The sequence below is a fragment of the Opisthocomus hoazin genome, chromosome 6, assembly GCF_030867145.1.
Source record: "Opisthocomus hoazin isolate bOpiHoa1 chromosome 6, bOpiHoa1.hap1, whole genome shotgun sequence".
In the NCBI taxonomy this organism is placed as follows: Eukaryota; Metazoa; Chordata; class Aves; order Opisthocomiformes; family Opisthocomidae; genus Opisthocomus; species Opisthocomus hoazin.
Genome location: NC_134419.1, coordinates 22366007 through 22379410, shown reverse-complemented (window position 1 = coordinate 22379410; position 13404 = coordinate 22366007). Strand labels below are relative to the sequence as shown.

The 13404-nt window shown below is 40.2% G+C and overlaps 1 protein-coding gene across 1 annotated transcript; it reads right to left on the bottom strand.

The window, feature by feature from the left end:
* Positions 1-1422: 1422 nt before the first annotated feature.
* On the bottom strand, positions 1423-13092 carry RTCA (RNA 3'-terminal phosphate cyclase). Its single transcript, XM_075425024.1, has 11 exons — positions 12790-13092; positions 12564-12664; positions 11416-11559; positions 9830-9953; positions 9278-9336; positions 8618-8759; positions 6806-6930; positions 6617-6675; positions 5888-5982; positions 4588-4692; positions 1423-4236 (listed from the first exon to the last, which is right to left on the bottom strand). Exons 1-11 carry the CDS (start codon positions 12832-12834, stop codon positions 4138-4140), a joined length of 1098 nt encoding a protein of 365 aa, XP_075281139.1. The 5' UTR covers positions 12835-13092; the 3' UTR covers positions 1423-4137.
* Between the last annotated feature and the right edge of the window lie 312 nt (positions 13093-13404).

Genomic DNA, 13404 nt, shown 5'->3' with positions numbered 1-13404 from the left:
CTTGACAAAAGAAAAGTTACACCACTAACTACCAACAACTAATTTGCACACACTGCATTCACTTTAAGAATTAATTATGCTGTAAATTTAAACTTAAGTACATACACTATGTGCAATGTAGGAGTGTGATGTAACAAGATCTGCAGCTCATGTTTGACTTGTAGATTTAAAATCTAAGTGAATTGAAAGTAAATGTAAACCCAGAAGATTTAACTTTTATGATGTGGAACTCCGTTGAAAAGGGAAAATAGGGACTTTGTAGAATATGAAGGATACTAATAGTCCAAAATTAATTTCATGAATTTTATTACCTCAGTTAAAATTTGTTCAAGTATGTATGTAATGAAGAGTAATTAATTATTGTATATAGAAAAAGAACAGGAATTATGATAAACATTTCTTGGTAAGAGGTCACCATGAGGTGACAAGATGTGAATTCGGCCTGAGTAATAACATTATGTATGTGTATATGTGTGTGTGCATGTGTAGCAGGGAGTAAAAATTGTTTTGGGAATTTAATCCTACTGAAGAGTCAAATCTCTTGTAGATGTCTCCCACCTAGAGATTTTCTAATCCCCAAGATGAAAAAGGTTGTGTGTAAAGCCTGGTGAAATCAGCAGCATGTTCCTTCGATGAAAGAAACCCTGCAGGGATGACATAAGCGGACAGCCATTACACTGGCAAAGGTGAGCAGATGTAGACCAGCACGTCAGCCCTCTTACCTATCCGGTGGTGGCCCCGGTGGTCATGCCACAAGAAGAGAGGGCTGGACACTTGAACGGGCCTACAAGGAAGCCGCCAAGGACTGCCAGGTATTAATGACCAGCTGCTCTTTTTAACAGGCTTATGGAGAGCAGGGTGGTGCAGCAATTGTTGTCAGTATTGCTGAGCTGCTATGTATTAGACATTTATTAGGAGATTTTTTTCCAGTAACCTGGGTTCTGTTAATCTTTGTTAAGTATGTTGGCTGAGCATTTAGTTATAGACCTGATTTCAGGAAGTGTTGTGCAGAGCTAGAAATTCTGAGGTGAGATAGTTCTCTCAAGGTTTTGCTAGCTCTTCTTCTTTTCTGCAATTGTTCCAAGACAGCCTTGGGCATTTGTGAGTGTGGGAAAATTTTCTGTAGCACTGCAGACAACATCTCAGGTGTGCAAACTGGCATGGCTTTTCAGAAGCAAAGAAAAGCAACTAAAAAGCTATGAAAAGGTACTCCAGTCAGCCCTTGAGACCCAATGCAAAATCATACTCAAGCTTATCCTACTTTTCATACATAAAGCAGTATATATATGAGCACAAATATATAAAAGTCTGCCTAAATTTAAAAGATTTCATTTAGCTGTGCTTTTATTCATAAGGTTTTCTTAATATGACAGGAGCCAGTTATGCGGATTTATTTAGTCTTCAAACTATTTAGGCATTAACTTCTAAGTACACTTACAGTCCACAAAGAATCTATTAGGCAAGAAAGTGGGTCATTCTTATTTGATTGCTGAAGTGAAGCAGTGATTACAGGGCAAGAAGACCAAGTGTATGGGGCACTCAGAGATTTTAAAACCTAATGGGAAGGCATTAGTTCTGGATTGTAATTTATAAAGCTGTACAAAATGTTAGCTTACTTTGAATAACAGCACAAAGAATGTAAATTTTATTATTTCTCAAGGAGCATAATTTCTACAAATATTGAAATTGCATAGTAAAAGATAAATTTAATTGCCTGTATTCTGTGAAAGTTGCTTGACTAGCTATTGGTAAAAAGATGTTAAATCACAGAGAATCCAACAGTTGAACTTCAAAGGTAACAAAAAGGAATACTTCAGCTACGTAGGTTACAAACTGTATTCAACATGCTTTTCTGAATTAATTTTCAGCAAGGATATATAACTATTTGTAATAAATTTTTGGTTTTATCATCTTAGTTCTAGGGCTTACTGAAGTTTCCTTGTTCTTAGCTGCTAGAGCAACCTGAGTATTTCCCACATACCAGAAATCTTCAGAGTAAGGTGGAAGCGATTACACAATTTTCTTCTGCCACGTTTTCTTCTGAATAAATAGCAAAGAACTGGTATATTGCTAAGCTCACCTTCCCAATATATTCCCTGTAGCAAGGAGTAACTTCCATTTAAGAAGCAGACCGTCAGCTCTAAGAAATGAACAAACAAAACCCATAAAAACTAAACAAATGAAAAGCCTAACCCTTTTGCCTGCTCACGTTATGTATCAGTTCTGTGAGTGGTTAAGCTCTAACAGGTTGCCCAGAAAATAGAAGAACCTCCATCTTTGAAAATTTTCAACACCTGACTGGACAAGCCTCTAATCAACCTGATATAAATTAAGTTAGTGATGCTTTGATCAAGAGGTTGAATTAAATTACACCCAGCCATCCCTTCAGCAGGAATCTCTCCATTAGAAGTTAAATTAGTCAAATATATTAATTTTTTGAATTGTGGAAACAGGTAAAGATCCATTCAAATGTGGTTTACGAGAGCTTGTTTTCTTAAGCACAGACAAATCTTTGAGGGGCCTTCTTTCAAGCGTTTTTGAAAAATACCTTCAGAGTTTTTCCAGAAGGAAACACTGAAAATCATTAGCAGCACAGACAAGTAATTCGAGAGAGGTGCTCTTCAACGGCAGTCGAGTGTCCATGTTACAGATGTACTCCGGCAGGTATCTACTGCCCCCCTCAGACCATTCCAGTATTAGAGAAGAAGAATTCTTAGTCAGGAATTAATAGCATCCTATTCTTTTGCGCTAGTTTTCAGGTGGGGCAAGGGGAAGAACTCTAAGAAGAACGATGTTGTTAAGTAGATAGTTGGTGAATGTTTTTGTATATCAGCAAAAGAATTTTTTTTGTGTTAGAAATGCACATTAACACAACTATCTTCATGAGAAAGACAAACAATACTTCAAGTTACATCTCTAGCTGTTCAATAGTAATTAGGTTCAATAGTAAGAACTGAGGAAAAAAATATCTTAGAGCAAAGGCTACAGACTGGGCTGTGGAAAACCTGGAAATCGATTCAAGCTTCCAGAGTACATTTATATAGTTTCAGTTAAGTGATTCCAACTCTGTGATTCATGTCTTCATATGCAAAACAAATTATGCCCTATCTTTCCTTTTATCTTCCTTTTGCTTCAGAAAAAGCTTTCGCAGCATGATTAAGGCCAGATTGGCAGAGGGTCTACCTTACCTAATCCACAGATGGGGGGATAACACAGCTGGATTTCATATGCCTAAATAATACGCAGTGCTCAGTGTACGTACATGTATCTGTGTGTGTATATATATGTGTCCAACAGCTCCCTAATCTCAGCTGACATCAAGTACTCCCTTACAACAACAACTTGGTGAAAATGTAGACCCAGTTAGTAGGCTAATAAGGACAACTGCAGATAGAAAATCAAATCATATCATGAAGTTAATATTTTGTGTTTGGGAAGTAATTGTTTTAGTTTGCCTGAGCAGGTTTTTTAAAACAGATGAAAAGAGAAGATTTGAAAGAAGATTATTTTATGCATGGAGTGTTCTTTCTGTAGGAAGAGAAAGAAATTATGCTTCTGAAAAGTTACTTTGTATCCATCTCCCACTAACACAACCTGCTGAGATAACAGCAAACATAAATACTAGGCTTTCATATGGTGAAATTGCTTTATTACTTCCCCATGCACAATTTAAACAAAATGGTTAAGGAAGAACAGTGATAAAGATTTGATGGTGCACTTCATTCCATATACCTCTTAACAAAGGTTCCCAATGAATAAAAGTTACATTTTTTTTAAACAGGAAAGAATGTATCAGTATTTTTTTTAAACTGAAATAGTTACTTTCTACTTTGGTGAATCTGAATTTTCAAAGCTTCTAATTGAAGCTCTCAATTACATACAATGTATTCCATTTGCTGTCCTGTCTGTACTCATTTCGCTGCTAATAGTAAAAAAAAAAAAAAAAGAAAAAAAAAAAGTTTCCACTTTTCACACCACAGATTCTCAGCACACCAAGGAAAAACTCGACATCATCCTTGAAGTTAAATCACTCAGATGTGACAGAAGGCTCCTCCTGTTCACATGCTTATTATACATCCACTGAAATGTAGTACAATACATCACTGAGGTACGCTTAATTTTGCTTTTGTCAGCTTGCTATAAGTTTGGGTTTATCATCCCCATTCCTTGGCATTCAATGATGTAGGTATCTTTACTAGGATCTTCCTCTTCCGATTTTGTCACAGTAAATTTGGCCTAAAATGGATTAGAAATATACCACTAATTAAGTTATAAATATACACAAGTTTAAATATTCAGTATCTGATGTCCAGTAATTGTATTGCCATATGTTTATGTATATTAGAGCTTTGACTGATTTAATTAAAAAATATTTAAATAAAGGTGGTAAAAGTATCTAACCATTCTAAAGGCATTTAAAGTATGTTCACTTTCTACAGGTGAACTCCAATACAAATATTGTAGCAATAATTTTATCAATGCTTGTCCTCCATGATCAAGTTCAGTTCACGATGCCTGCCAGACTGTACACTGCCTAGTTACTGGATGACAACTGATAGGTAAAACTTTCTGAACTTCTGGACTCACCTTCGTCAGCTGCTCTGCAAAGTGTATAGCCGTTTGAGTATGAAGTGTAATTGGTCCACTTTTCACTCTAGACACCCCGTTTGCTAGCGCCATAAAAATGATCAGCTGAAAGGCAGGGGAAGTAATTATTAAGTAACTCTTCAGATCGTAGGAACTTCTTGATTTAAAACAAACAAACAAAAATAAAACAGTGCAGGAAAAACATGCAAAATGTCCATACATGTAAAAATATGGTCTGCCAAGTTTCATAAAAGTTCATGATGCTGAGTGTTAAGAGTGATCCAAGCAAGGCTCAGGAAGCTTGGAAATTACTACTGTAATGCCTATTACAGAATGGCTGCTACTTTTCCACAGCAGAGTTTGCCACTGAATTGCTGTTAACCCACTTACCTTTGCTCTCCCCCACCCTCCTGCCCTGAAATTCCTCAAAGTCACATCAGACACCAGATTGGTAGATTACCTTTATAGAGAGAAAAACTCAGGAAGAGGTTTTTCAGTTCAAACACTTTCTCATCACATATTAGCCAGACAGATATTTAAAAAAAAAAAAAAAATCTCATTTACAAACATCACCATGACAAGTACTCCGTAAAGCGTCAGGTAACTCTGAGCAGTTCCCATACACACTGAATCTAGCTGTGGCATGTTTCCACAAATCGTACTGCGTGTTCTTCGGAAAAAGTAGGATCAGTCCAAGACCTAAATACTTGCTATTATACAACATAATAGTAATGTGTGTTTCAGTGTTTACAGCTAAGAGGTAATGTCATCCTATCTAGAATAGCCTAAGATTCTTACCAGGCTGCATTATTGAAAATAAGATAGTGGAGGGTCTTCACTCTCAAACGAAATTAGGTGAGCAAGACAAACAGGAGAACCTCCTAGATATTCTGCTCTCTAATAGCTTCACTTAGTATCATCCTTCAACTAGGGAGCTATTTTTACTCCAGTACACTGAGTGCCGAATAGAAGCAAATTCCTACCTCTTTCTTCCATATCTACTAAGATTTACAGGAAGGGTAAATTTAAGGGTGTTGGTGCAAAGCCAGGAGCATGTGTGGTTCCTAAAAAATGTATATGATTTGCTAATCCTAGTGATGTTGTGACCACAGCCAGAAACCTCTTAAAACTTCCAATCATCAAACAATTATGTAAAGTCACACCAACCTGTGGAGATACAGTCTAACTTTGAAATCTACATCTCATTCTTTCCCTGTTCAGATTTACATTCTTTGCAAGTAATACATACATGCATGTTTTTGCTACTTCTACTTCATGTAAACACATACAGGAGTCTTACTTGGTCTTGCAGAGAATCATCCACCGTTCCACCATGTTTAAGATTCCTAAGCAGTATCTCAGCTGCTTCAATGCCAACCTTGTCAGAATTCTTTCCTAACAGAGAAATATAGATTAGGATGCTGCCAATTATTATTTAATCTTTTAAAAATACAAAAGGAAAAAAAATAAATCAAGAAATGGTCAATTTATTAAACCGTATTTCCAAGCTCTTGCCTCAAATGCCTGCTTAAAAAATCGCTCCCATCTTATGATGGCGTATAGTTCATATTTCCTAAGCAGTGGAAAGAAAGTAGCCCCAATGAGTTAGAGAAGCTTTTTATTCAACCCATTTAAAACCAAAATCACTTCTATTCCTTTTAATCTAGATACATATCTAGATTCACTGTTAAACAAATACTTCACAGGTAAATCACGAAGACTGTATGTTCTTAAAGTCCAGAAGCATTTTCAACTCAGTGATCCTTAACAATCCATTCTGATAAAAGATGAGTTTAGTAATTTTGTAATTTTTGTCACTATGCACAAGCAGTTTGGTACAAAGTGTGAGATTCCATTTACTACGTTTAAAATCTGCTCATTTCCACTGTCCTTTATTACTAAACAACATTCATTTAAAAATGCAACAGTCAAAGCATCAGATCTTTGAATAGATTATACTTCAGATTCCTATTTGTTAACAGAACATTAAGTTACATCTGAAAGAGGATAGAACTCACGGAACTCTCACCTCTCTTGCCAAGTGATGACCCAGCTAACAAACAACCTGTTGAAGTCTCTGCAACAATGCTAAGCAGAAAAAAATGAATCAACAACAAAATCACTCACATTAGACTTTACTCATCAGGTATGTAATCAAGGTCTAGCTAATCAACCAGCAAGGTTACAGGCATCAATAGAAAGTTTGGGCTCATCTTACATTATTCCACTTCCAGTCCCAAAGGCTTGATCATCAGGTTCTCGAACAGGCTGAATGTTAATGTAAAGATCTCTGATTTCTTTTCTGATGCATCTCACTGCTGCTGCTGCCATGTCTTTTGCCAGCTAACAAAATAAGAGGTAAAAACATTAATTAAATTATGTTACTATGGTAATACTTTTTCCTCATAAGTCTAATTATTACAGTGAATCCCTGAAAAAGGGACTGCTTTATCAACTAGAAAAACATAGGATTGCTCCCCTACAAGCAAGCACCCAACACCATCTCTTCCAATAATTTTCCCACAAAGTTAAGGTCATATTAAATGCTGAACAAATGACAATTATAGTGATGTATGTAAAAGCTTTAATATCAATAGAAATTCAAGAACTTTTTTCCATTCATAGGAAGAAAGTTTTGATTTTAATCTTGATCGTCTCAAGACATTAGATTGTAAAAAAATAACAAACAAAACACCCCACAATTATTATGTACAAGATATACTCTATAAGACATAATATACAGAACAACAATCCTAAATCACAGGCATGTGCGGGGCAGATGAGGTTTATCCCATCCTTGTGATCCAATCATAGCCATTATTCATAGGTTTGGAGGTTTTAAGACCAAAACCAGCAGTCCACAGCTCTTCAGAAAGTAATTCAGTTTCTCCTCTTCGTTTCTCTACGAATTCCTAGCCTGTGTGTGACAAGGACCCTTAAAGAGATTCCACCACTCATGCAAACACAGACAGGATAGGAATAGTAGAAAGAAGGGGGTACAAAGGCCCAAATTTCTCTCTGGGTAAAAATACCCTTAACTTGTTCTGTCTAATAGCCTTAGCAATGGTTGAAAAATCTGGTGTAGCCTGACCTCTGTCTATTACAGTGAACCATAGTTTACCCATAAATCCATGAACGAGGGCTATGATTTCAGATTTAAAATAATCCACATATATATGAATGATACATAAATCAGATATGATACCCATCAACATATGCTAAAGACTTTTGAACAGTCATATGACGGATATCAAGGATATTGTTCTCATTTCCTGTTTTAGCTGTTACCATATTGCTATGCAATAAATACATTTTAGAAATGTCCAAAATTCTATTCTACAGCCTGAATAATTTAAACCATTCAATAAAGCGTTGTGGTTTAACTCCAGCTGGCTTGAACCACGCAGCCTCTCGCTCACTTCTTCCCCTCCCTACTCCCCCCCTCAGGGTGGGGATGGGGGGGAGAGTGAAAAAATAAAGTAAAACTTGTGGGTTGAGATAAACACAGTTTAATAGGAAAGCAAAGGAGGAAATAATAATAGATAAAATAAGTGATGTACAATGCAGTTGCTCACCACCCAATGACTGATACCCAGCCCACTCCTAAGCAGTGATCACTGAGCCCCCCCAGGCCAACTCCCCCAGCTTATGTACTGAGCATGACGTCATATGGTATGGAATATCCCTTTGGCTGGTTTGGGTCAGCTGTCCCAGCTGTGTCCCCTCCCAGCTTCCCGTGCACCAGGCAGGCCAGCATGAGAAGCTGAAAAGTCCTTGATTACTTAGCAACAACTGAAAACATCAGTATGTTATCAACATTATTTTCATCCCAAATCCAAAACACAGCACTACACCAACTACCAGGAAAATAATTAACCCTATTCCAGCCAAAACCAGGACGTAAGGCTACTTAGTTTGTATGTGAAAGACTGCAGAATACAGGAACAGTAGAGCTATGCTAAGTAGATGACATGGAATTTCATATAGATGTATGAAGCTGGATACTACCAGAACTATTACCAGCACTTACTTTTATAGGCAGCGCTCCAGCAACAAATGCTCTTCCATATATCTTTGTCACTGTGCCACGTTCCGTTAAGTTTACTGGGCTCAACTCTTTGACTGGTGACATCTGGACTACAACTTCACCACCTCCCTGAGGATAGTAGCCCCTATTTAGAAACAGTAATCAGGTATAATTAAACGCAAAAAACACAAGGAAACCAAGAAAAGAGCCAAAAGGCTCTTCACATATTATACATTTTTATGTTCTCTGTTACTGTACATACAAATTTTCTTGATGTGTGCCTTAGAAATCTTTAGAATAGAATTAGGTTCTCTAACAGTATTATTTCATAACACACATCTTATTAACTACCTAAAACCAACATAACTGGCACCTCAGAAAAAGCTTAGTAATGTACTGCCTGTTCAGTATGCGCTTCCCTCAGGGGTAGCCCATAGGAAACATTAAACAGCAGCTGAAGACTCAGCAATGAAAAAAAAGACAGGAAAGAACCATATCACATTCACCATATGGTGACAGTACACACAGGGGCAGCTAATGTAGATTAGTTCATGTATTACAAATTCATCCTTCAGCTTGATTGAGAGCACCTTGTGTGTGTGCCTCTGTGCTCATACACTGGTTCAGTAAGGCCTGCCTCTGCCATAGATCTCCATAACGCACCTCTTTTTTATGTCACAATTAAATATGAAATTGAACTTCTCAACTATCGGCTTGAAAACCTGAAAAACAACCACATATAAAAACACAGAGTGAATCTATTTTGCATTTATAATTTCCCATTATTTTATGCAGTCTTCAAAAAAAAACCAAACAAAAAAAAAATTCAACACAAAAATTTCAGTTACTTTATATATAAAAAAAGATAGCCAGTCTTATCCATCCAGCTTATTTGACATTCCTCATATTTCATTCTGAATGACACTTTCTGTATATGGAAAGAGAAATTCTTAACAATTCACAGCACTTATAGAATAAAGAACATATTTTAAGCGAAATTTTCTTTAGTGACTAAAAGTAAACAGACTAGTTGATGTTTCAGGGAATTCCATGAGACACTGCTTGCTCTCTACATACAGTACACTAATAGCATTATATTCCCATGCCTAATTCCATATTTACAAATAAACTTGCAGTAAGAGCAACAGAATTACAGGAGTTACATGGCATATACATGCATGAAAGATGCACCAAGCCAAAGAAATTTTTCCCTACCATGACTGTGTAGTCTATCTGAGGAGCCATCTCGGCATTAGTCCCACCTTTTAAAAGAAGTTCTGATGGGGAAGCAGCAAACAGCACACAAGGCATTGCTACCTGCATCAGCAGACACACACTCCTGAAAGCAATTACAAGATACTCAAATGTAGTGCAGTCCTAATCCATAAATTCCATAGAATCATTACACACCAAAGGCAGGTGACTTTCCAGAGCATTTACATAAGTATTTGAACACTGTCTATAAAGTAAACTTATTAATCTTAAAAAATACTAATTTAAACTTCATGTCCTTAGCAAGCCTAAATATGAAGGTTTTTGTTTCACAATAATTGATATAATAATTTCATATTCCTGTTTGAAATAAAAGTAATGTAGCTTACTTAGTATAGTGACAGGACTGTGAAAACTGTAGGTTTAGCTAGCAGATAATAAAAGCAGAAAAGGCTTAGGAAGCAATTTTAATACTTCTTTAATAACAAAATATTTAGAAAACCACAAGACTGCTTAGAAGCTGTGCAGCATCGCACACAAGAAAATTCAGAGGCATAGAAAATATGCTTTTAGATACAAGAGCCCTCTATTATTGAATCTCTCCACATTTCATAGGTAACAAAAAACTTCCAAAATAAATTTTCCAAAAGTGTGTTCAGCAAAACAAAACAGTTATCTCACAGGGGTTTCAAGCATCATTTTGAATTGTGAAAGCAGTAATCACCACTGAACTGAAGAAAACATGGTTTTGTTTTCTTAAACAACTTCCAAATATTTGTGAACTGTATTGTTTCTCTTTTTTTTTTTGGCTTGTGCTTAATTACTAATTTTGCTGCATTGTTGCTTACTCAAACCTTTCTGTGTTAAGTAAAAGGCATCAGCTTAGTTGTTTATATTATTGCAGCTCAGAAGAATATTTCTCTTAACTTAAAGGAAACTTTTAACTTATGCCTAACCAGGTTTATGCTTCCAAACAACTGTTCACACCAGCCTTCCATAGCTAAACCCATTTACTCAGTTTTGCAACAGATTCCAAGAACAAAGGACTCAACACAGAAATATGGGATAGAAGGAACACAAGCGCAAAGAACCATGGACAGAATACATTCCCAGTTCCAAAAGACTAGTATTACATATTGGACCATTACATGCGCAAGTGAAATCTCAGAATTTACTTTACTATATGATGAAGATAATTTCAGATCTCACAGATTTGAGATATTTATCTAATTTGATGCATTTGACCTGATATGTAATGTAGTAACGTGAGAAATAACAGGTAAAGTTTTAAATAAATGGGCAGCTGATTTTTGCTTAACACTAACCAAGTGTTCAACTTACATATCATTTTAAAACTATTACACTTGCATGTACTTTATTCATACCTATCCTGCTTAGACTAAAGGTTCTTTCATATATACGTGATTCAGGCAGCACAGATTTTGGCTCATTACCCATGTATTAATGTTCTTTTTTTCCCTGCTCTTTAGTGATAAAGTTACCACAACTTCTTCTGTCATAATTTTCAAGATACCAAAGGCAGTTATGAGTGGTTACTGGTCAGTCATTATCAGTGTACAAAGACATACCCTGCTGTTCTTGTATCTGCTATGTGGGTTCCACCTTTGATCTTCCCAGGAATAAAGGTTATTTCTGTTGAGCCAATTTCTCCGCCTTCCAGCTTGCCCTCACATAGATCTCGAATTATCTCCAATCCAGACAGATGCTGAGGCCTTCGAGTGACAATATGAAGTTAAAGATACATGCAAGTAGACTACATACATTAAAAGAAGTGCTAAACTCCAACTACTACAATTGCAAATTTAATATCAAACAAGGATCAGAAATTTGATATGGTTCCTACAGTACTTCTCCTGAGTTCACAGGAGCCAAAGGAGCAGCATTCAGGCCATTCCAGAATTTGCAGGATTCTGGTGTGTTTTCCACTAGAATGGGTCCAGACAGACAGATGAGACGCAGAAGCAGTTGCTTGTCCTGATGTGATATATGCTTGGACAAAAATGCAATGGGATAACGATGGCAATACTGAACTGGAGCCAAGCCAGTAACCGGTTGCCAGAGCCACAAGAAAGCAAACAGTTCCGCTATGTATCTGTCTTGCTGTGCTTGCGTTTCCATTTGTTAGAGTAATTTAAACAGGAAAGAAGTAAACTGTTCTTAATGCTATTCACTTGGCGAACCGTATTTTCCTGAGGCACTACATGACCTCAACTGCATTTGCGTTTCATATCGCGCAGGCTGGGGAAAATATTTTCGAGACGTTCTGTCAGCCTGCGGTGACTGACAAGCGGCGGCAGGGGCCGCGCCCTCACCTGCCCCGACGGCCGGACAGGGCCGGGGCCAGGGCCAGGGCCGGGGCCCGGAACGGCGCCGAGGGGAGCGGGCGCAGGGCTCCGCACTCCCTCGCCAGGAGACTGCGCGGCGCTCGGTTCACACCCCAGCGTTGCTCCTCTCTCAGTCCTTCCACGTAAGTGAGCCACCGCCGGGATTTTCTGACAAAAAGGCCCTCTTACAGCAACGGAAATACATGGCTTTTGTTCGTCAAGTATTTCAGCCACAAGCAAGCCAAGGCGTTTGCGCAGCTACGCCCCGGCCCAGGAGGGCCTCGGACACGCCGCAACGTGACCCCGCTGAACGCGCCCGGGGACGGCCGCGCCTCGGGACAGCACCCGGGCGGGCGGGCGGGCGAACGTGAGGACGCGGGAAGGGCCGTTACCTGAGGCCGGGCTGGCTCCTCCCGGCGCGGATCCGACGCACCCGCAGCGGCAGGCCCAGCAGGCAGCTTAGGGCCGTGGACACCCGCAAGATCTGCCCGCCCTGCACGGAGAAACGGCACCCGTCAGGCGCTACGGCATGTCCCACCCACCCGGCCGCTACCGGCGCGACCCGTCACCACTGCCGGGGGCGAGGCAGGGCGAGGCCAGCCCGCCGCTGGCGCTCACCCCCTCCATGATCCCGCCGTCTATCTCCACCGTGTCCCCGTCCATGATAGGCGGTGGGCGGAGCGGTCTCTCGCAGAGCCCCCTGCGGCGCCGATGGGATCCCGGCAGGGCCCTGCAGACAGCGAACCCCCGGCGAAGCAGCCCCCCAGGGGCCGCGCACGCTTTGGCGATGGAGGCGTGCCCAAGCTCAGCCCCGCTGACGGCGGCGGTGCCGGTGCCGCTGCCTGGGCCAGGCGGTGGCGCTGGAGCAGGCGCAGAGCGGAGCCACCTCCCCGCCTGGGTTGGAAGGGGCGGCTCCGCTGCGTGAGCAGCAGCCGCCGGGTCCCAGCGCCCGTAGCCGCGCAGCGGGTGGGCGGAGCGTTCTTCTCCCCGCGTTACCGGTCACGTGCCGGCGCAGGGCAGAGCTGCGGCGCCGCGGCGTGACGGAGAAGGCACTGCCTTTCGTCTGTCCCGGGGCTACGGCCAAGGGCCGCGCTAACCCGGAGCGGTGACAAACGCGGCACCCCGCAGGCCGCGATGAAGCGGCGGCTGGGACGGCCGCCCCGCAGGCACAGCGCTGCCCCGCGACGCCCTGTGCCGCCGCTGAGGGCCGGAGGGGAGCGGCCGGCCTCCTGC

Excerpts from the sequence above, each read along its gene's own strand:
- RTCA (XM_075425024.1), bottom strand. The coding sequence starts at position 12,834 with ATGGACGGGGACACGGTGGAGATAGACGGCGGGATCATGGAGGGG. Across the intron at positions 12,665-12,789 it reads ACGGCGGGATCATGGAGGGG|GGCGGGCAGATCTTGCGGGT; the intron begins GTGAGCGCCAGC and ends TTCTCCGTGCAG. Across the intron at positions 6,676-6,805 it reads GGGACTGGAAGTGGAATAAT|CATTGTTGCAGAGACTTCAA; the intron begins GTAAGATGAGCC and ends TTTTCTGCTTAG.